The sequence below is a fragment of the Laccaria bicolor genome, genomic scaffold (assembly GCF_000143565.1).
Source record: "Laccaria bicolor S238N-H82 LACBIscaffold_10 genomic scaffold, whole genome shotgun sequence".
NCBI classification, from domain to species: Eukaryota; Fungi; Basidiomycota; class Agaricomycetes; order Agaricales; family Hydnangiaceae; genus Laccaria; species Laccaria bicolor.
Window position 1 is genome coordinate 1,272,786 of NW_001889881.1, and position 21,838 is coordinate 1,294,623.

Genomic DNA, 21,838 nt, shown 5'->3' on the forward strand with positions numbered 1-21,838 from the left:
GGCTTCTAGCTTACGCAGTCATGGCGGTTAGGGTTACAACCAACCTGACTCGACTTGTGATCTACTGCGTAGCGCTCCGGCTGGGTCGTTGTTGGTCTAACTAGCTTTCTGGCATAATTTTCGGACAAAGCGCCACATCGCCTCCCATACAGTCGCGGACAAGCAAAGACAACAAATTTGATATCTCGGCCCCCAGCCAATATTTCGGCAATATTTTTTCAGAATCTTGATCAGCTCGTCGAAATACGTCGAAAAACACACCTTTGAAGTTTTTCCCACGAGCGGATGTGTTCCGCCAAATTTTTGGTCAAGATTTTCGAAATATGTAGCCCCAATTCAGGGTCCTAGGTGACCAAATTTACCTCAAAGTGGCTCACGATGGTGTTGAATTTCTGAAAATGATTTGTGTGTCAGCAGCGGCGCCCTTGGCCACTGTAATTCCGGTAAACACTAGACTTACAGCGCTTTTCACATCTATGCGGAATCGCGTTTGCAAAAATTCTGCAGCTTTGGTTGTGTTTACTCATTACATCATATGTCTATTTACAATCTATTTATATAATCTTTATATATCTACGACACTTTGCCATTAGTTTCTTCATTTCCTACCTAGATGCCCCCTCGACACATATCTCGCGACCTCAAAGAACGGATTCCCATCTTGTTCCATGCTCAACACTACAAAGTCAAAGAAATCTGTGAAATTCTTGGCGTACGGAAGTCTCTTGTCTATCAAACTCTTGCATATCACAGGGATCACGGCGTACCTTACAACCCTGCTGCACGTTTTGCTGGCCGAGGACGACATCGAACTCTAAATCCTACAGATATAAAGCTTATCTGGAGTCTTCTAAACCAACAACACTGTTTGTACCTTGACGAGATTCAGGAGGAATTGCGCCGGCGTCGCGGTGTCTGTGTTTCTGTTCCCACCCTGCTAAGGACCCTGCGTCGCCTTCATTTTTCTCGAAAAGTTGTCTCTGCTCGTGCCCTTGAGCGTAATGAACTGGAGCGCTCCATGTTCATGAACCACATTGCAGAACTCGTGACTGATCCAGCACAGCTCATGAGTATCGACGAGGCAGCTCGCAATAGCAAGACTTCGCTTAGAAAGATGGGCTGGTCTTTGAAAGGCCGACGATGCTTCCAGCGAAGGATTTTTGTTCGCGGCCAGAGGGTTTCTATTTTACCGGTTCTCACGATTCAAGGTATCATTGCATACGACGTTATCCCCGGCTCTGTCACCAGTGCGCGCTTCACAAACTTTGTGCGAGAACATGTGGTAAGTGAATCAATTCTTCATTATGTGCATGAAAAATTGATATGCATTCAGATTCCACTGACCAACCCATGGCCAGGTCCCCGAAGTGTCCTTCTACTTGATAATTGCAACATTCACCATTCTGAAGAGCTTCGGCACTTGGTTGAAGATGAAGCTCGTAAGTCATTGTCAAGCTAATTCTCTGAATAATTGCCTTTGATGACTTTTAGACTGCAAACTCGTATTCCTTCCACCCTACTCACCCGACCTCAACCCTATCGAGCAAGCTTTTTCTGCAATCAAAGTGTTTCTACGTCGCAACTGGCTTGATGAGTCACTGGGTTTGATTGATCGGGCATGTGAGAGTATTACATCAAAGATGGCATGGAATTTCTTTCAAGCTTCGGGATACGTTGTTTAGGTTACAGTTGGACATCATTCGAGTGCATACATAATGAGAGTAATGACAGGCAGAATACTAATGGTGATATGTAATGACGGTTTAGTGGTTGCTACAGTATGTATTGAGAGTCCAACAAGGCAAAAAGCAGGAATAAACGGTATCAGAAATCGTCCTCTCCCTCACGAGCATCTGAGTATTCAGCTGCCAAGACTGGGACCTGCCCTGCGGGGACCTTGACAAGCTCCTTCACCTTGTCACAATAGTACCACCACTCATACTCATCACTACGGCCATTGTAACCCATTTCCATGCCTGAACCAAAGTACGATGCAGACCCTCCTTCAACAAACCGCTTCTCGAAACGAATGGCGTGTGTGATATCGCGTGAGGGCGATGCTATCCGCGCACGCTTACGTTTGGCCTCTGGGCTTGCCCACCAAGCCTCTGCACCACGCTTGAGACGAATGACGTCGCCCTCAGTAAAACCACACTTCGCGATAGCAGTGTCGGACACGTAGGGGATAATATCGGGGCCATACCGACAATGAGAAAGCTGGCCCTCGCATTCGAGCGCGTTGGGAATTCCTAAGTTATCTTGGGCGTGGTGAAGAAAGCGTGTTAGCTTGGTAGGTGTATTTTGTGCTGGAGAGGCTGGGCTAGGGGTAGGGGGTCGGAGGATTGGGGATGGGAGATTCTTTGCACCAAGAAGGGTTGTGAGGGTCGAGAAGATAGAGGCGACGTGGCCAAGGCTGTCGGAAGGAGAATTAGTCGAGGAGCTAGAACTGTTGCTGGTTGGGCTTCGTCCAGGTAGAAGCCGGCCACGATTGGCCATATCGAAGGCCTGGCAGTTGGGAGGGTCAGAAAGGGTCGCCGTGTTGTCGTACTTATAGAATGAATGAGGCAGTGGTCAGTGTTGACGAAAGGATCCAAAAATGAGTCTTACCAGCGCTCTGCACCATTGGGCTAGCATGATTGGTGTGAGCGGTAGGCGCTCTCCGTCATTGGTTATGTAGGTGTAGCCCGAATCGTTTGGGTTTTGATATTTCTTCTCCAAGAGGCCACGAAGGCGACCTAGTTCCCGGTCCATCGCAGTATAGCCCTAATGTGCGCAAGACCATGACTCAGCTACAGGCAAAAGCAGAACTAAGGGCTTACCTTTTCATCCTCACCACTGCCTTCATCAATCTCCTGTCCATCTGAACCGCTATCACTCTCAGAACCTGACCCACCCGCCTTACGCTATTGCAGATTAGACCAATACATGAATTTATTGATACTCGACGTACCTTCTTCGACGCATCCTTGATAGCGTTGATGTGGACTAGGACTGTGAGCTTGTTCACCTTCTTCTCGCGCGCATTATCAATCAAATCTTTGTATTCGCTGTGCCGTTCCACATCAACAGCATCAGCTTTGCTAGATACTTGACTGTGAGTGTGCCATCAACTGATTATAAGCGAAAGACTTACGCGCGGGCTGGTGGGGTGAGAATCTTGATTGGAAACCGAGAAGACGACGTTACTGGCCCGTATTTTGTAGCAAGTCCATGAGCAGCAAGAATCTGGTTCAAAAATGAAATGTAATTGTCTTTGGTGTTATCAAAATCGTAGCTGAATTGTTTGTTCTTCGTGTCGGTCTTGAGCTTGGCCTTTGCAGGTTTACCGGTTGGAGTTTTCCCTTGTGCGGCAGGAAGAAAGACAGTGAGGGCCACGGCAACCGTGGCAACTGTGAAGGTCAAGTTTGAGGGATTGGGGGTTGGAATGAGCTCAGAGGATGGAGCGCTGGCCATCGGTTGGAAGGAAAGAGTGGGGACATTCAATGTCGTGGGGCGCTGGCACTCATATAGACGCGCTGAGGCTTCTCGCAAAAATTCTGTCAAGGGAAATGCCGAGGTAGCAAACATAACCAAAGCTACAGAATTCTAACAAACGCGATTCCGCATACATGTGAAAAGCGCTGTAAGGGTCTCCGGAAGGCACCGAGCGGGCCCTGATTACCGATCAATTTCTATTTTAGGTCATTCTTTTCGAATTTATTTAGCCAAAACGGCTCGACAGAAGGATCATTTGCCTCTCATCAAAAGCAGTCGATTGCACTATTTTTCGTGATTTTTAGACCAATTCTCACGGTCCTGCCAAATTTTGAGGGCCTAAAAACCTTATTTGGAAGTTTATGAGGGAACGGCTCGATAAAATTTGATGAAATTGGTATTGTTGGAATCGTCTCATCAATCCGCGTTGATTAAGACTATTTTCGAAGAATTTGGTGAACTTTGATATTTTTGGTTGACTTTGTTTGTCCGCGACTGTAGGCCGATTCCTCTTTGTTTGTGATCTCGCCGCACGGTAATGGAGTCAACGGCCAAGACCTTCCATTCTTGGAAGATCACTCAATAATTTATCTCATAACGCCTGTAGACTTGAACCAGTCTCTAACGGGTTCAATTCACTATTTTAAGTACTAGGGGACTCCGACTCCAACTCAGGAGGGACGGAAAGGACTTTGATGGATGAGTCTGGATTTGATCAGAGTAAGGCGGGTAATTGCGATCCCAATAACGGCTGGTGTCGAGACTAACCATCTTGGCTGTTTCGAAAGTCCATTCTCAGTTCTCAAGGAGGGTTTACGAGTGGGATGCACGGCAGTGTGTACATGACGCTGCTATAGATTCTATAACCTACGAAAATGTCGAGGAGGAGTTTGAAGTCCGACTCTCAACATATTAGCACACATATCTCTCGCCAAGATTCAATGGATGTTGTCGCCTTACAGCAAGATGCAAAAGCGTAGACACCTCTCCAAATTTCCCAGACTCCGCCTCGCTTTGTACAAACAACCGCTTTAGGAAATGAGTGGGTGTGAGTGACGCAAGCATTCAGTCCCAGTGAAAACCGGCTCTGCACCGTTCCGCAGATATCGATGGCGGAGGACAAAATCAGCGAGAATCCGCACCTGTATGTGATTCCCAGCATCAACCGAACGCGGACTTCTTTTCGCAGCGTTGAGTACTTCTTTCGATCCAACACCAACCTGCTTTACAACAATATTCCTTCTTTCCATTCAATTTTTTTTTTCACAAGTCGACTCTGGGTGATTATATATATATCAGACACCCTCACATGATTCCCATTCCGCTCTTTATTTCCTTCCCCCACTTTTCCCTCCATTCTGTCTTCCAGGGACCAGGACTTCTGGCGCATTGCTCCGCGCATCCCTCAGCAAGCCCCTCGCGGACGTATCGGAACAATCATCGATGTGGCGGGCATTGTGAACTTGATTCGCCGTAAGTGCCTTTCTGTTTGAATGACTAAATTTTCACCGTTATGTATAGAAGCCGGCCATACGCAATCTCTGACTGCGAGAGAACATGTATGGGAGAACGCGTATGGCGTAACATGTCGGTACGTTGTTTTTTGGCACAATTAGATAAAGTTCTGACCTTTTTTCATGCATGTATGCACTATATTTTAGCTCAATCCTGCTCGGCGGCATCGCATTCATCAAGGTTCGTAATATTTTCAGTCCGGGTTAGGTCACAAACTGATATCCTTCCTTCTGTGTTCCCTCCCCATTCACAGCCGCTTCAGGGAAGAGCCTTGTCAGTTGAAGGGACGGATGGTGGTGGATGAGAATTATCAAGTGTTCGAGTTATCGGCTGTTGCATTGCAAAGCGGCATGGGGGTATAGGTGGTTATTGGGTGGTTATGTGCCATTTGGGGATGTACTGGGGTGGCAGGGACTTGCAGATAGTTACGGAAAATAGCAGATTTTCTGAACCAATACAAAATATTCACCAGGCACAGACAACGACTGAAAAGTGCAGGTGGAGGCAGAAAGAAACCGATTTAAGCAAAAAATTCGGCTATTTATATCAAAATGGTGGCTTTAAAGGCAGGGCCTCGCGGAAAAAAATCCGCAAAAGGGACAAAATCCCAATCTACCAGCACATTTCTGCTCTGCCGACAACCTCCGATATCTGCCGGGAATCCGCAGATACTTGCGGCTGAGAACAGAGCCGATTTTCACTGGGATTCAGTTCTCACTCCACCAACCTCCACTTTGTGCATTCGCTAGCGTCTCATCTATGTCATTTCCTATCAACCCTCGTAACAATGAGATGCCGTTTTTGTTTGGCAGATATAAAGCGGTAGTTCCCTGACATATTTGAAGATGGGAAAAGAGAAATTATATAGAAGTACCATATTTGTAGGAGTATATATAATAAAATGGCGTGCCATGAAGTCACTATGACGCGTCGTGTGGCGGAGTTGCACCAAATGCGGTTGTTTGTACAAAGCGAGGTGGAGTCTGGGAAATTTGGACTGCTACTACCATGAGCACGAGCACTACACCGCCATTTGGGCCCCAGGGTGATGGCAGAATGCCGAAATTCCTGATCGGCATCAAACTGCTCCCCTGTCAGCTACACAATTGACAGCTGTTGGGCAGCCTGTCAGATCCCAGCTGGTGATGAGGAGTTTGATTTCTGGGCACCAGCCCTCATCTAAATCTACTCACCAGCTTCACCCACTGAAATCATGATACCTACATATCTCACTGAAGTACCACATTTGTTTGAAGTGCATAGTAACTAGTAGCTTTTAATGCATTGACTTTATATTTTCTCATACCCCTTTGTAACAATAAAATACCTTTCAGCAGAATTGTCCAGACGAACAGAGAGAGATACATGTGGGAAATATGTTCATACTCTGCAGCTTCAAAAAGGGCATAAACTGTCGTCAACAATCCATTGCCTCCCTTGTCGCACAACAACAACCTCACAACAACTTCACCACTCCATCATCATTTCCGACCACATCATGCCATCTCTGCCGTCTCCAGTTTTGCCAACACCCAACACACATGCCAACACTCAACACATATGACTGGCAAAGTGTGGATGGGGTCAAGCACTGCCAACAACACACTCAGACACGTTGACTGCCCACATCCCCCACACCAGCCATGCATGGGTCGACGCCAACTAGTGTTCGCAGGTCCAGTTAAGTCCAGTTTTTTACCTCAAAACGACGCAACTGGCAACCGCAACCGGTCTAGACCGATCCAAATATTGAGGGACCGCAACCGGACCGCTTTGGACCGGTCCTAATCGGTCCACAACGCAAAAAAAACCGGTCCAGACCGGTTGCGCCCGGTCTTTTGTTGAAAAATTTATTGTGCCAGATATATTAAATGTTACCTCACGTATATAGCATGCGTAGATAGATAATTTAATTCTCCGTACGCTGGCCAAGATTTGAAGCGATTCGGTTAAGATTTGATTGAGATATGGTGAAAATGGAGAGAACATACATTCAAATTGAATATAAAAATGTTTTTGGCCATATCTCAACCAATTCTTGACCGTTTTTGATGATTCAGGGACCGAAAATTAAGTAAAATGTGCACGAGTAAGGTACAATATGTGATGAGACGAAAGACCGGTTGCAACCGGTCTAAACCGGTCTTTTTCGGTTTTTATATATTTACAAAAACATGGCAACTGGCAACTGGACTGATCACAAATGTGGGCAACTGGCAACTGGAAAAGACCGGACCGTGGTTCAGTCCAGTTCAGTCCTATGTATATTTTCAGTCCTGTAGACTGGACCTGCGAACACTAATGACAGGTACATGTCAGCGAATTATTACATAGTTCTGTAGTATGGGACTACTTATATGTATGTGTTTCATTGCTCAACGAATTATTTGTGTGCTGGTCTTCTGCACTGCACAAAGTATGATATACATTCAAACATGGTATATTCACTAACATATGCCAGTGTAAGGTAAAGAAATGAAATGTTCAAGACGAAACTGTAACGACAGTGTGATTACGGTTTAGACCCAGAGAGATAAACATTTGAAATGATCATGTTCAACATGTGTGCATAGATCTGTTTAAAAAAAGCCAAGTCAGAAAGCACAACGAAAGTATGTAAGAGGTAAAAAAACTGACAGAGTAACAGCCGGAGCAGGATTCTTGGGAGGAAGCGTAGAAGTGCACTGGAAAAAAAATAACAACTAAGGAACATTGAATTTATTGAAGTGTTCATACCTCCTCCTTTGGAACACCTGACTCTTTGCCAGCCGATCCCGCTGGGGACTTGGAAGGGGTGTTGTTGGCTAGTGGAGCTGTAGAAGCAACAGAAGGGGCAGCAGGTCCTGCATTCGGTGCAGGAGCAACTGGGCTGTTGGTTGACGCTGGAGACGCTGGGGCATTAGACAGGGCTGGATGAACATGGGGAAGGGATGAGCTTGGTCGACCAGCAGGAGGAGCAGACATATGCTGGACCCATTGGAGCTGGACCATTGGCTAATGCAGGTTTCACATCACCGGCACCTGGGGCAGGGGAACTTTGCTTGGTATCATTTGGTGCTGGGCCGTTGGTGAATGGGGAAGAGTATGGCGCAGGACCTCCTTGAGCACCAGTAGGTGCAGGACCATTGACGGGAGGAAGAGATGATGATGCAGGAAGAGGGGGATGTGCTCCTTGACTTTTAGGATCAATTGGCGCACTGCTGCCAGTGGGTGGCAAAGAATATGGCACAGGACCTCCATGAGTTCCAGTAGGTGCAGGACTGTTGACAGGAGGGAGAGACAACGATGCAAGAGGAGGGGGATGTGCTCCCAAGTCTTTGGAATCAGTTGGCCTGTCAGGAGAGAATGGAGTGGGACCTCTGTGAGTTCCAGTAGGTGCAGGACTAGCATTTAAAGGTTCAGTCCATAGGACCGCAAAAAACCGGTGGACCGAACTGAACCGGACCATGGTCCGGTCTTTTTTTCGGTAGCAGTTGCCCCAATTTGGGGTTGGTCCAGTTGCCAGTTGCCTCATTTCGAAAATCTTTTAAAACCGTTCAAAGACCGGTTTTAATCGGTTGCAACCGGTTAAATGGTCACGTGCGTTACATACCCTTGTAACCACATTTATTGCCTTTTATTGGGTTTTTGTTTCATCAAAAACGGTTAAGAATTGAGAAAGATATAACCAAATCCATATTTTACCTGAGTCTCTATGAGATGTAATTCGGTTTCAGTCATAGCTATGTCAAATCTTCATTAAATCTCTTGAAAATTGGTAGAATGACGGGTATTTATATGCTTTACTATTTTATATAACCCGTTTATTTTTCAGAGTAATAATGGTTGAGATACAAATGGTTTATATTGGTATAATAAATTATACGCAAAAAAAACCGGTCTGGATCGGTCTGAACTGGTATCATGGACCGCAAAAGACCGGTCCTAGGTGGTTCGGTTCGGTTCCCTCAATATCTGGGTTGGTCCTGGACCGGTTGCGGTCCATGGTTGCGTGTTTTTGGGGCAAAAAACCGGACTGAACTGAACCTTTAAACACTATGCAGGACCATTGACAGGAGGGAGAGACGACAATGAAAGAGGAGGGGGACGTGCTCCTTGATTTTTAGGATCAGTCAGTGTGTTGCTGTCAGTGTGTGGCGGAGAGTACGGCACAGGGCCTCCTTGGGCACCAGTAGGTGCAGGACCATTGACAGGAGGGAGAGACAACGATGCAAGAGGAGGGGGACATGCTCCCAAGTCTTTGGAATCAGTTGGCACATCAGGAGAGGATGGCACGGGCCCTCCTTGAGCACCAGTAGGTGCAGGACCATTGACAGGAGGGAGAGACGATGATACAGGAGGAGGGGGACGTGCTCCTTGATTTTTAGGATCAGTCGGCGCATTGCTGTCGGTGTGTGGCAGAGAGTATGGTGTGGGACCTCCTTGAGCACCAGTAGGTGCAGGACCATTAACAGGAGGGAGGGACAATGATGCAGGAGGAGGAAGACATGCTCCTTGATTTTTAGGATTAGGTGGTGCATTGCTGTCAGTGTGTGGCGGAGAGTACGGCGCGGGGCCTCCTTGAGCACCAGTAGGTGCAGGACTGTTGACAGGTGGAAGAGATGACGATACAGGAGGAGGGGGACGTGCTCCCAAGTCCTTCAAATCAGTTGGTGTGTTGCCGCTGCTGGGTGAGTATGGCACAGGACCTCCTTGAGCTCCAGTAGGTGCTGGACCATTGACAGGTGGGAGAGACAACGATGCAGGAGGAGGAAGAGGTCCTCCTGGTGCATTGCTTTCAGTGGGTGTCTGAGGGTATTGCACAGGGCCATTCTGAGTGCCAGTAGGTGAAGGACCATTGGCAGGAGGAATAGCTGACAGTGCAATAGGTTCTGGAGCACTATTTACTGGAGGAGCCTGGAAGCAAAGCGAGAGCATCAATATATTGCGAAGAATCACAGTATTAGATTTCATACCCCATGGTGACCACTAGGTCCAACTTGGGGTGACTTGTTCTCTAACAGACCCCCCGTGGGTGGACGGGATCCACCAGGATACTGGGGAGCATTGTTGTCCTGGGAGAGATCTTTGGCAGGTGGGGTACCAGCAGGAAGGGAAGATGGGACGACAGGAGCTGCAGGATACCCTTGCACAGGGGCTCCATTGGACACTGGGCTGTTCATCGTGGGATGGTTTGGCACTGGGATGTTTGTCGGAGAACCGTTGGGAGTTTCTGGAGCACCATTGCTTTGTGGGAGGTGCATTGGCACAGGACCAGCAGGGGGGCTGCTCACTGGAGGAGGATACTTACTTAAAAGATTGGGTCAGATATTAAAGGTAAGGTGAAGTTAAGACCTTCATACCAATCTTGGACCACCCGATGGAGGGGATACCTTCGCAGAATCAGCTGGAGACTTTGGCGCATAATTATCCAGAACATGGACTGGTGCGGGTCCATTCACAGGCAGTGCAGACATGATCGTGGAAGGGAGCTGGACATAAAGATAAGAGTTTGTTCAGCGTCGAAATTAACTCCATACTGGTTGCTGGGTGACACAAGAAGTCAATGGTAGGGGAATAGGACCAGTGTTTGCAAGTTGAATGGCGCAAAGCACAAAAGCAATGAGTGTGAGGAAACGATTGGCAGCCATTTGGCTGAGATTAAGTAGATGAGAATTGAATGAAGAGTAAAACTAGGCTTAGGTGGTATGAACTTGGAGTTACCTTTTATACGAATTGTATCTGAAGAAACAACCTGAGACTGCGCATTGAAAAAAAAAATTCTGAATGGAAAGTCTTGGCTAGTTGTCAAAGCTTGCAGAGGTAATTTTTGTTCCATCACACGGCAGGAACAACACCTCCAGAGCCCTATACTGTGCATCAGTTAATGGAGGGAATAGCAGCTATAAAACGAGGGATAAAAATAGCCCCAGCCCTTGTGCTCACAAAATCTGATCTGCAGATCGGTCTCCAACTCAAGTTGTTCTTTAATGATAATGTTTCGGAGGCCCATCAGCTGCGGAAGGAGTGTGATTGGAGAAATTTACACACATTGTATTGCTAGATTTCATGCAGGCTTGGGCTTGCAGCTGGAAACTCTTGGAGAATCAACACTGCCATATGCATGCAAGGTGAATTTGTGATTAATGGATGGTATCCAACTGCCATTTCGCATAAAATGGAACACTACTGACATTCTGCACAATGCTCACCAGAATACACTCCTGCTTTTGAAGCCTTTTAATTCTCAACACCTCCGAAAGAACGAACGAATGAATGTAACCCTTGGATGAGCTTGAGAGACAGAGGAAAACTACACGAGGATGTCAAAATCATCTTCTTATCCCAGGAGACGAGGTATCCAGTGCCAACATACTTCTCAAGTGCCACTATGTCATCCAGGTATAACAGGAAAAGAGTAGGTTGATGTTGGACCTCTGGATTTGTATCAAACTCTTTCAACTTCGCACTGATATGGTTCGAAAATGTGAAGAGACAGAAAATAGACCTATTAGTTATCTAGGTTGGATGAAGGAAATGGGGGATGATTCAGTCGACAACAATGGCCAGTCGCAGATCATTGATCCAGTCTAAAACTATCAGGCATCAGATGAATGCAAATTGATCATAAACGAGATGCTTCTCTGACAATTCACAGGCACTTGTTCAGACCTCTATTAGCTCTGATCCTTGCCTGCTCAATCATCCAGTACGCCCCAAGTTCAAAGTTCACACCAGTTTTGCATATATGCGCATCGCAGGAGTCGGAAAGGAAGTGGTGGCTAGTGTTCGCAAGTTCAGTTCAGTCCGGTTTTTTGCCCCCAAAATGCGCAACCGTGGACCGCAACCGGTCTAGGACCGACCCAGATATTGAGGGAACCGAACCGAACCACCTAGGACCGGTCTTTTTCGGTCTATGGAGCCGGTTCAGACCGATCCAGACCGGTTTTTTTGCGTATAATTTATTATACCAATATAAACCATTTGTATCTTGACTATTATTACTCTGAAAAATAAACGGGTTGTATGAAATAGTAAAGCATGTAAATACACGTCATTCTATCAATTTTGAAGAGATTTAATGAAGATTTGACATAGCTATGACTGAAACCGAATTACATCTCGTAGAGACTTGGGTAAAATATGGATTTGGTTATATCTTTCTCAATTCTTAACCATTTTTGATGAAACAAAAACCCAATAAAACGTAATAAACGTGGTTACAAGGGTATGTAACGCACGTGACCGTTTAACCGGTTGCAACCGATCAAAACCGGTCTTGGAACGGTTTTAATATATTTTCGAAATGAGGCAACCGGCAACCGGACCAACCCCAAATTGGGGCAACTGCAACCGAAAAAAAGACCGGACCATGGTCCGGTTCAGTTCGGTCCACCGGTTTTTTGCAGTCCTATGGACTGAACCTTTAAACACTAGTGGTGGCACATGTAGAGCGACCCCCCCCTCCGCAAAATAGCTGTGTGGTCCACGAAAAGCTCCATAGATGTCCTACTTAGGCTGTCTAATCCAAAAGTTTTGCTTGTCCGTGCCCCACAACCAGCTTCAAGTTGGTGTTTTGTATGTGTAGGCGAACACGGGGCGCATCAAGGTGAGGCAGTCAGGGTGGGGAAGGGAGGTACACATAGATAGCTCCATCAAAAGCGGACATGACCATCTGGAGTTGATGTGTACATTCAACATCAACTCCTTGCGGTGCCAGTAAAACTTGAAAAAGGGTGATAACTCGCCCATGTGTGGTCCACATCCTGACAGCGTTGACATTGACGCAGATGTCTTGTCTGTTGGTGATGTGAGTGCCGAGGTTGCGAAGTGGAGCAAGCTGTGCATGTCAATCTGTGATTGTTAGTGTCCATAGCAAAGCAAATCTAGAAGATAGAAAAATGAGAAAGATTGGTGATGTAATCATCATGTGCCTTGTCCAGCGCTCAGGAGGAGCGTCGGCGTCGAGCGTCCAATCTGGCCCAATGTTCTTCAATGATGCATCTATCTGCGGACACTCATGTTGCCTCTCGCACTTTTGGCATATGCGTCTATGATCGCCCAACAACAACAACAACCTTTGTCTTAACTGCTGCTAAGACGTTTCCAACTTGCGTCAACCAACATGCCTCCTCAAACCCTTTTTGAGTGGGCTCATTGTCACTGTCATCCCTTTGTTGGCTAGGAACATTTCTACCTATGCTGAACTTGGGCTGGACTCACATCACTATCTACCTGGTATGGGTGGACACAGGCAGTCAGTGGGTGATCACAAGGAAGGATCGGTCGCACAAGCATGGGGTAGGGAAGTTTAAGATCAGCCTTTGAGGAGGAGTGAGTAACTCGTAAAGTGTGTTTCCTTATTCACATAAATCTGAACCATTCTGTTGTGGCTGATTCACAACGTACAGGTCATCTGAGCACTTTGACTTTTGGAAGAGCTGATCATTGCCAATGCTACTTATGGTTACTCTCCCGCAAATGCTTTCTGTGAAAGTGAACTGAAGCTGGAAGAAGACACAGACGATCGTTTTTCATCGTCACAAACTTAGCCAACACCTAGGGAAGTTTAAGATCAGCCTTTGAGGAGGAGTGAGTAACTCGTAAAGTGTGTTTCCTTATTCACATAAATCTGAACCATTCTGTTGTGGCTGATTCACAATGTACAGGTCATCCGAGCACTTTGACTTTTGGAAGAGCTGATCATTGCCAATGCGACTTATGGTTACTCTCCCGCAAATGCTTTCTGTGAAAGTGAACTGAAGCTGGAAGAAGACACAGACGATCGTTTTTCATCGTCACAAACTTAGCCAACACCAAAGAGCTCTGGATGAACTGCCCCACGGCTCTCTTCAGAGAGCGCAAATTCATATGCAGGATCATGTGTGGTGACTGAGGGTTGATCATGTGTTGCTGGCGCTCGAATCTTTTGTCTCCCAGAAGCGAGCTGGTAAGTCCTTGCAATCTCAGGCCTCAGGTCTTGATCCTTCTGCTGGATTTTCTCCATGCGTAGATGGCCCTCTCTCCTCGCATTGTTGAATGCCTGGGGCATGTCGGTGTTTGTAATTAGCATTGTCGGGGCTATCACGATTCCCAGGTGAACATTAACAGTGTCAGCCCTGCGTCAATGACTGACTATGTCCATGATTAGATCTGCTGGTCGTTACTCCAAATTGGTATCGGGGTTGGCAGTATCAATGTTCTACGCACTGATTTGGCTTCACCTCCCTCACTCATCCACTCGCTTGCAAAGCCTCTGTTTATTATCCAATTGTATGTTCAGGACCTTCACATCCCGTCTCCTATCAGTTTCTTGGTTGCGTGGTTGTACACATGAGTAATTGCCGTAAGAACTTTTGTTGAGTTGTTTGCTTCCGAGTCAAGTGTTCAATTGACACTGCAAACATCCCAAGATATTGAGGTGAGAATATTATGAGAGTATTTTGATGGTACATAAATTTCTCCGAAAATACCATCCACCAGGTATGTGTTGAGTATGACAAAATATATTTTATTACTTTTGCTAGAGTATCATATCAGTATTCTGATGGTATTTAAGCTTTTCCCTCAATACTGTAAGTATATATGTCACTATTGATACAGTATTGAGAAAAGGCATTGAATATCATCAAAATACTAATCTGATACTTTAGCATAAGTAATCAAATATCTTTTTTCATACTAAACACATATGTGGTGGATCATATTTGGGGAGAAATTTATGTACCATCAAAATACTCTCAAAATATTCTCACCTCAGTATCTTGGGATGTTTGCAGTGTGATGATACTTTGCTGCGCACGAACAACACCTGTCCACTCTTCTGCACCATTGTCTTTGACGTGACCTACATCTCATGCTCAACAAGCACAGTTGTCGAGTCTGAATATTGAATGCCCATTGAGGCAGCGTAGAGAACAGCACAATGACCACTCTTTCAAATGGACTGATACTCGTGCAGTCAATTCCCAAAGTGACTTTTCGATCAGCGACCACATCGATCGTACGTTACATAATTTTGTGTTGCTGAAAATTCGCTACATGAAACTCAAAGGAAATCTAGATGTCAACCAAATAGAAAATCGAACAACGGTCAATGATGTTGGTTACACAGATAATGTCCAACTTACTACCTGTAAGCCTCTTCTCTAACTTGATGAGTTGCTGCTAATCAAGGGTCAGGCAACTGAGCATCTGATGAAATCAACCATACCCTCTACCCCCGTGAGAATTATTACATGAGTGGTGTCTAGTCACATCCGTCACACTGATCTGATAGTATTGACATCCATACTACCAGATTGTAATCTATGCCTCTAGCTCTACTGCCATCTTTTTTTCCCTGTCGGCTTGACGAGACTAACTGTTGACGCTCTCTCTCTTTTCAGATCCTCTCTCATTTCTTTGATGTTGGAAGTGTATAAGACTGTCTGTTTTTGAGTGTAGACATGCATCACTGTGGCGGTGCTTCAAGAAAGTGCGTGGGTGGGCAGTGGTTGGTAGTGTGACATCAATTCGGCAAAGATCACACTGTATATGGTGCTTGCCATCCCCATCTATTGTCGTTATAATTTCTGGAGCACCAGGCAGAGAAATGGCCTTTGAAATTGGGACCGTAAGAGCTTTAGTCATTTCGCAATTATAACAAGCAGTGAGAATGTGGGAGATCAGGAAGATACTATTTCACTACTCGGTTGATACTAAAACAATGCTGCTGCTTTTTTATGTTTAAAGTATGCAGCAGTTGAATGAGTGTGCATCAGGGCTTGACCAGGGCTCAGTGTGACAACCTATTTGGGAAACATGTGATGATTCTCACGGGGGTAGAGGGTATGGTCGATTTCATTGGATCCTTGGTTGCCTGACCCTTGCTGCTAATCATCATTTGTTTCTCCCTTGTCAAAAACATGCTTCAATAGTCAATCAGGGCAGAAGCCAACATTCTGAACGACACCACTGGCAGTGAGCATCTAGTACGATACCCACCCTGATATCCCTCAACAACTTCTTAGGTCACAACTGGGATGGTGCAGTCACCTCCATTGGCCAAGTTGATAACACTAAGTACCTCACCAGAAATACCACGATGCATTGTTCGTGCAATTGGTACACGTATGTTTTCAATCAGAGCAATCCACTGCCATTGAGGGAGGGCCATGCCCTCGTTTCAGAGATGCCAGGAGGCTCCTCGTTGTTCGCTTTGATTCACCCTCTATGTCCCTATCACATCTCTCCGCATCTGATGGGCTCCTAAGCGGATAGTCATAGTGCACTCACATCTTCTCTAAACCAAGACTTATCGCATAACGACGTTCAGGTGGAAATATCTGTGATGGAGGATTCGGCGGACACAGCTTTGTCTTGGCGCAAAAACCAAGATTTAGTCATCATTCCCAACCGCTATTTTGAATATGCTCCCCGTGCTCCTTCTTACTCTGCACGAGCTTATCATCCGTCCAAAGGAAACGAGCCAAACAATTATCCGAGCAGCAAGCCATTGTCTATATCCGAAAATTGCCCTGCTGCCCAAGCCCGTGTCGTGATTGTTCAAGATTTTACCTGCTCATTCAGGCTCGTTACCTTTTTGTATTTTCTTTACCACGTCTTTGAGATTTATGAAAGAGTATTCTTTCATAGTTAACAGACTCCCTACTCATAAATTATATAAACGAGTCCCCTGCTGCTGTCCGATTTGTCAATCTGAAAGTGCTCCCATTCGCCATCAAATCTCTCCAGACTGCAGGATACAAACTGGTCACTGTCACTGAGTGTCTGGACATAAAGCCGTAAGTACCAAAGAGTCAGCACAGCTGGAAGTTGGAACACCCGATGTCCATTCCATCCGGGACTAAGTAATATAACGCTCATTTTCAATTTTTCATCTTCATCTTCGCTGCAGACTTCATGGACATTCAGCTATAATCTAAGTTCAAACTGATTGGATTAATTTGCGGAGAACTTACACATAGACTTCTAGATTGAAATGAAACCACGAAAATCTGGTCAAATGTTCGCAGGCGCTTCAAAAATTCTGTGTCTTTGCTGACGAAAAGCTTCCAAAGCTCAAGAACAAAAAGTATGCTGACTATAAATTTGAGTCAGAAGAGTGGAAGATGCTTGATTTAATCCAGGAAGTTCTTGCTGTAAGTCTCGACCTCCCTCATATTGCTTATCTACTGAATTTTACATGAACTTAGGAGCCACAACAAGCTCAAGCATCATTCTCATTTGAGACGGAGCCAACTCTATGGAAAACAATTCCTACGCTAGAGTTACTGGTAAGTCGTTAGGAAACAATGGTGGCCCTGGACAAGTTTTCACCAGTCAAGGATGCACTTGAGAAGGGTCTCGAAAAATTGCACAAATGGTACAAATCACTTGATCAAAGTGATACATACTTTATCTGTCTTGGTGCATCTTCTTCATTTTGTAAAAATGTGTGTGACTGATACAAAGCTTAGCATTACATCCTTCCATCAAGGATCAATATTGTAAGGAAAAATAGGATGCAGAATCTTATGAGAGGGGCTATGTGTCTCTTCTAAAAGTGGTATGTCCCTCAATAACAGATAATTTGGTGCTGATAGATCACATTGTTAGTTTGACTCCTACTACAAACATCCAGAGAATCCAACATCATCCTTCACTGCAGGGGCTTCCAATGAAGGTAAAATCTTTAATCTCATTATCAAACCAGCTTAACCAATTTATTTAGAACCCAAAAGTGAATTCAAAGGCTATGGTTCTGATTGGCTTTTGTCATCTTTGAAGGAAGCCCCAGAGGCTGCGAATTCTGCCACTCATAATCCATGAAAGGAACTCCTCGATTACCTAAAGAGCAAGCTAGCATCCACAAAAAATCCAGTCGAGTGGTGGGGTGTACATACTTCCATGCTATCTCATCTGTTCCTACTCAGTGATATTTTACAGAAAAACGCGAAAGACTTCCCAACCCTTGCATGCATTGCACATGATTATTTGGCAATTCAAGGCCCCTCTGTAGCTTCTGAGCGAGCCTTTTCAAGTGGCAGGCTTACAGATACTTTGCAGCATAACCGAATGTAGCCATTTCTTTTTGGTCAGGTGCAAATTCTCAAGCATGCTTATAAAACACACCTTCTTGATGCTTCGGTGGAGGCCAGTGCTCACCCAGAACATAGATACATTAGTATTTAGAAGCTAGAATATATAATCCCTTTCTATGAACATCAGGGCCTCAAGTAGTTTGTACTACTGTGAATTTACTAGGGTTTTGGCTACTTGTGGTTCTAATTTCTGTTTGAGTTTTCTCTTATAATACTCTGGCTTATAATTTGTATGGTGGCCTTATGCCTTTCAGAATTGCTTCAGACATTTTTTGGAAGTACTTATAAGAACAGATGCAAGAGCTTAATTTCTGTTTGAAGTCAGAAGTGAGCACCAGTGTGGGAACATGGGATAATGAGACATTGACCCACTCAGTCAAATTTTCTCTTTCAATATTCTGGTTTATAATTTTTATGGTAGCCTTATGCCTTTCAGAATTGCTTCAGACATTTTTTGGAATGATAAGAACAAATGCAAGAGCTTAATTTCTGTTTGAAGTCAGAAGTGAGCACCAGTGTGGGAACATGGGATGATGAGACATTGACCCACTTGTTCAAAATTTCTCTTGCAATACCCTGGTTTATAATGTGTATGGTAGCCTTATGCCTCTCCTTTTAATGTAATCCCACTATTCTATTACTACTCTGGCCACCACTCCAATAAAGGTACTTACAACATACATTTACTACCTATCATAGCCTACAGAGGTTTGTGCACACCTATATGAACTGATAGGACCCACAAAGGTTACACAACTACAACCAAATTACAGGGAAAAAACATTTTCCTCATGTCTTGAGGAAATTATCATTTTTTTCAGCCAGTTCGGCAGTTCAAACTGAGAACTGAACTGAACTGAACAGGAAAGAACAGTTCTTACCAGTTCAGTCCCGTTCAGTTCTCAGTTCTGCCCGGGGGCTGTCAGTCCAGTTCTCAGTTCTCAAAAAGTGCCAAAGAACTCAACTGAACTGAACTTTGGCAACACTAGAATCATTTGGGTTTCATTCATACAGAACTTCCTTGGAATCTTTACTCAACAACATGAGGATATTTTCCAGAATAAAGAGATGTATCCAAATCTGACTGTCCTTAGTGAGAGGAATCAGGGGATGGGAGCGTGTTGAGCCTCAGGCCTCATCGATCATCGTCTGAACATATTTTGGGGACTTTATTTGTGTAGGCCTTCGGAACCCAACACAAGTCTAATTTCAACAAAACCTCAACTTCCCCCATCGTGCCAGTGTGCACTGTGATGGCGGAACGACTTCCTGATGAGCTTCTGAAGGAGATATTGTCGCCGCTGCTTGACGTATCTGAAGAAAAGTTTTTAGACTCTTCTGACCTCGCAGAATCTCCCTTTTCCCTTTCACCCCTATCGTCATCGGTTGTCCTGGAAGTCTGCAAGAGCTGGCTGCGCGTCTCCACCCCCTTGCTCTATCGCGTCGTCGTCCTTCGGTCCAATGCTCAGGCCCAAGCCTTAGAGCGTGCACTGAAAACCAACAAACCATTTGGTCTATTCATCAAGAAGCTGCGCGTGGAGGGAGGGTATGGGGCAGCAATGAAGACGATTATCCAGGCCTCGCCGAACATCGCCCACCTGTGGATCACATTGGCTCTGAGATCCGAGGGGAACGTATCTGGCATGTGCCTTTCGCTTTCGAGTATCAACCCGTCGCGCGTTACGTTGCATGATACCTGGTACGAGGCTCGGAATGCCCAGGTGCTCAAGCTCGCCGAGACGCTACGCAATTGTTTGGAGAATTGGACGAAACTGGTATGTGTATTCACTCTATGAGCTTTTATAGAACTTATAATTCTGCATCAGACCACGGTTGATCTACCATATCTTTCAGATTACCATGCCACCCCTCGTACGGACTCACTTGCACAATCCTTGGTTGTCTCGAAATCTCTCAAAACTGTAAATGCACTCACCATGACTTACTATTCCATCCCGTCATGGCTTCGGATCCTTGGCGACAGCACCTCGCTCGAGTCTATCCACTTACTACCGACAACCTCCGAGTCCTTTCTATCTCAACTTCAACAGCTCCCCAGGATACAGAGCCTAGTGGTCTTCGACGAGGTCTCACCGTCAGTGAATCTCTCTCCTTCGTCAGGATGCCTCCATCTCACATTCTTACGGCTTTGCAGAGACTTACATTCGTCTGTGGAGATTGAGCCATCAAATGACTTGAGTCGCACCACCTTGATACCTAGCAACTTCGCCTCTAATCCCATGCGCGTAACGCCCCTTTCGCACGTATCGCAAGACTTGCGTGATTGCGTCTGGGATTTGGTCATTCAGTTCGCGATTGGAATCGATGACCTCGAAGCGGAGCGCTTACCGACATCAAGTGATGTCTTATCATGGAACAAAACACGTTTAGCGCTTTGTCATGTCTCGAAATACTTCAAAGTAAGTCTCGAAACCGTTCAATAATTCTTTTGCTAACCTTTATCATACTCCTGATAATTGTGCAGATGCTGGTCGAGCCATATCTATACGCGTATCCCATCTTTACAGGCATGGACTCAAGGCTACGTGGCTTTGCTGCCCGCCTTAAGGAGGACCCATCTCTGCGAACGCGCCTCCGAGCTCTGTACATGGCGGGTGGTGCCATCTGTCCCTTCCCAATTCAAGGTGATATACAAGATACTCTTCAACAAACTTTCGAAGATGGCGCGATCGCCCAACAGAACAAGATGGCAGTTGTTCGCGTGTGTGGTTTAGGCAATGCACCTCGTGCGCGCATTCGTTGGGATGTATTCGAATCTATGGCGTCAGCCAGTGGTCCAACCATCGTTTCCCTTCGTAACCTTCATATCGAGAGTCCGACAAAGAAACGGCAGAACCCGTCCGTCTTCAGCAAGTTTTCTGCGCTTCGCATCCTTGCAGGCGCTGTTCTGGTTGAATTCTCGGAGAGTCCGAAGAACATTAACCGAGATAATCTTCCAAATCTGGAGCGCATTGAGCTGATGGCGGTCTCTCCTTCGTGCTTAAAGGTGCTTTCATTGATGAAGTACGTCTTACGAGCGGTTGCGAACTGGGTTTGGCTGACTGTTTCTAGATTACCAATGTTGCATGCGGCGTCCCTTCCATCGTCGAAGGGTAAAGCACTGCTGTTTTTGGAATCGCATGGTTCCAAGCTACGTGTCCTGGACATTGAACTCGAGCATGAAGTGAGAGCAGAGAACCTCTCCGTCTTCGATCTTTGTCCAAACTTGGTCTCTTTGACTATGAGGGTTTTCAACAATGTATGTATAGTTTCGAGCCTCGTTTGTGCTTTCTTCTGATATTCGAATAATAATTTTATAGACTCAGGGTCTCCTCAATCCTGCCAGCCAGTTTAAGCAGTCGAAGCTCACAAAGATTGTATTGCTGGAGAATACAGCTATCGGTGGCAAGAGGTTCGATACTTCCGAATAGCCATTATCCTTAGAACTAACTCAGAGTATTCTAGATTCAACCATAAAATTCATGCTAGTTTCTTTGAAGCCATCGACGCCAAGAATTTTCCTGTTCTGCAAGAAATTCAGGTAGACTTTTGCGAGTGGCCGATCCTCGAGTACGTGGCGATTCCTTCATTTGCCTAGATCAATATCTGATTAACTCACACTCAACTCATAGACATCAGATAAAGAAGAGTGTCTGGCCTGGGTGGGCAGAACATCTATTGACACATAATATTAGGTTGACAGACAAGGATGGACGGCATTGGAGGCCTCGGTTGCAGTCGTCGAGACGCCGATGATGCGTGCACCATTGGTCGACGGAAATCTT

At 45.6% G+C, this 21,838-nt stretch overlaps 6 protein-coding genes across 6 annotated transcripts; 3 read left to right on the forward strand and 3 right to left on the reverse strand.

The window, feature by feature from the left end:
- Positions 1–1,824: 1,824 nt before the first annotated feature.
- LACBIDRAFT_326675 (uncharacterized protein) lies at positions 1,825–3,453 on the reverse strand (the record flags this gene model as incomplete). The annotated part of the gene is made up of 5 exons (XM_001880521.1): positions 1,825–2,547; positions 2,608–2,763; positions 2,820–2,903; positions 2,951–3,080; positions 3,134–3,453. The coding sequence occupies 5 exons, from the start codon at positions 3,451–3,453 to the stop codon at positions 1,825–1,827; spliced, it is 1,413 nt and encodes a 470-aa protein (XP_001880556.1).
- A 1,059-nt stretch (positions 3,454–4,512) lies between these two features.
- LACBIDRAFT_326676 (uncharacterized protein) lies at positions 4,513–5,671 on the forward strand (the record flags this gene model as incomplete). Its single annotated transcript, XM_001880285.1, has 6 exons — positions 4,513–4,522; positions 4,578–4,618; positions 4,851–4,947; positions 4,996–5,065; positions 5,136–5,169; positions 5,462–5,671. The coding sequence occupies 6 exons, from the start codon at positions 4,513–4,515 to the stop codon at positions 5,669–5,671; spliced, it is 462 nt and encodes a 153-aa protein (XP_001880320.1).
- A 1,560-nt stretch (positions 5,672–7,231) lies between these two features.
- Positions 7,232–8,709, reverse strand: LACBIDRAFT_326677 (uncharacterized protein; the record flags this gene model as incomplete). Its single annotated transcript, XM_001880522.1, has 7 exons — positions 7,232–7,287; positions 7,417–7,436; positions 7,627–7,673; positions 7,726–7,956; positions 8,000–8,512; positions 8,582–8,602; positions 8,674–8,709. The coding sequence occupies 7 exons, from the start codon at positions 8,707–8,709 to the stop codon at positions 7,232–7,234; spliced, it is 924 nt and encodes a 307-aa protein (XP_001880557.1).
- A 315-nt stretch (positions 8,710–9,024) lies between these two features.
- Positions 9,025–10,151, reverse strand: LACBIDRAFT_326678 (uncharacterized protein; the record flags this gene model as incomplete). The annotated part of the gene is made up of 2 exons (XM_001880523.1): positions 9,025–9,885; positions 9,945–10,151. 2 exons carry the CDS (start codon positions 10,149–10,151, stop codon positions 9,025–9,027), a joined length of 1,068 nt encoding a protein of 355 aa, XP_001880558.1.
- Positions 10,152–11,582: 1,431 nt separating this feature from the next.
- LACBIDRAFT_296696 (uncharacterized protein) lies at positions 11,583–12,065 on the forward strand (the record flags this gene model as incomplete). The annotated part of the gene is made up of 1 exon (XM_001880286.1): positions 11,583–12,065. The coding sequence occupies one exon, from the start codon at positions 11,583–11,585 to the stop codon at positions 11,961–11,963; it is 381 nt and encodes a 126-aa protein (XP_001880321.1). The 3' UTR covers positions 11,964–12,065.
- Positions 12,066–13,873: 1,808 nt separating this feature from the next.
- On the forward strand, positions 13,874–17,781 carry LACBIDRAFT_326679 (uncharacterized protein; the record flags this gene model as incomplete). The annotated part of the gene is made up of 15 exons (XM_001880287.1): positions 13,874–13,918; positions 14,120–14,241; positions 14,528–14,543; positions 14,842–14,971; positions 15,047–15,103; positions 15,415–15,445; positions 15,703–15,748; positions 15,888–15,930; positions 15,981–16,080; positions 16,231–16,591; positions 16,986–17,111; positions 17,259–17,405; positions 17,474–17,518; positions 17,569–17,635; positions 17,684–17,781. 15 exons carry the CDS (start codon positions 13,874–13,876, stop codon positions 17,779–17,781), a joined length of 1,434 nt encoding a protein of 477 aa, XP_001880322.1.
- Positions 17,782–21,838: the final 4,057 nt, after the last annotated feature.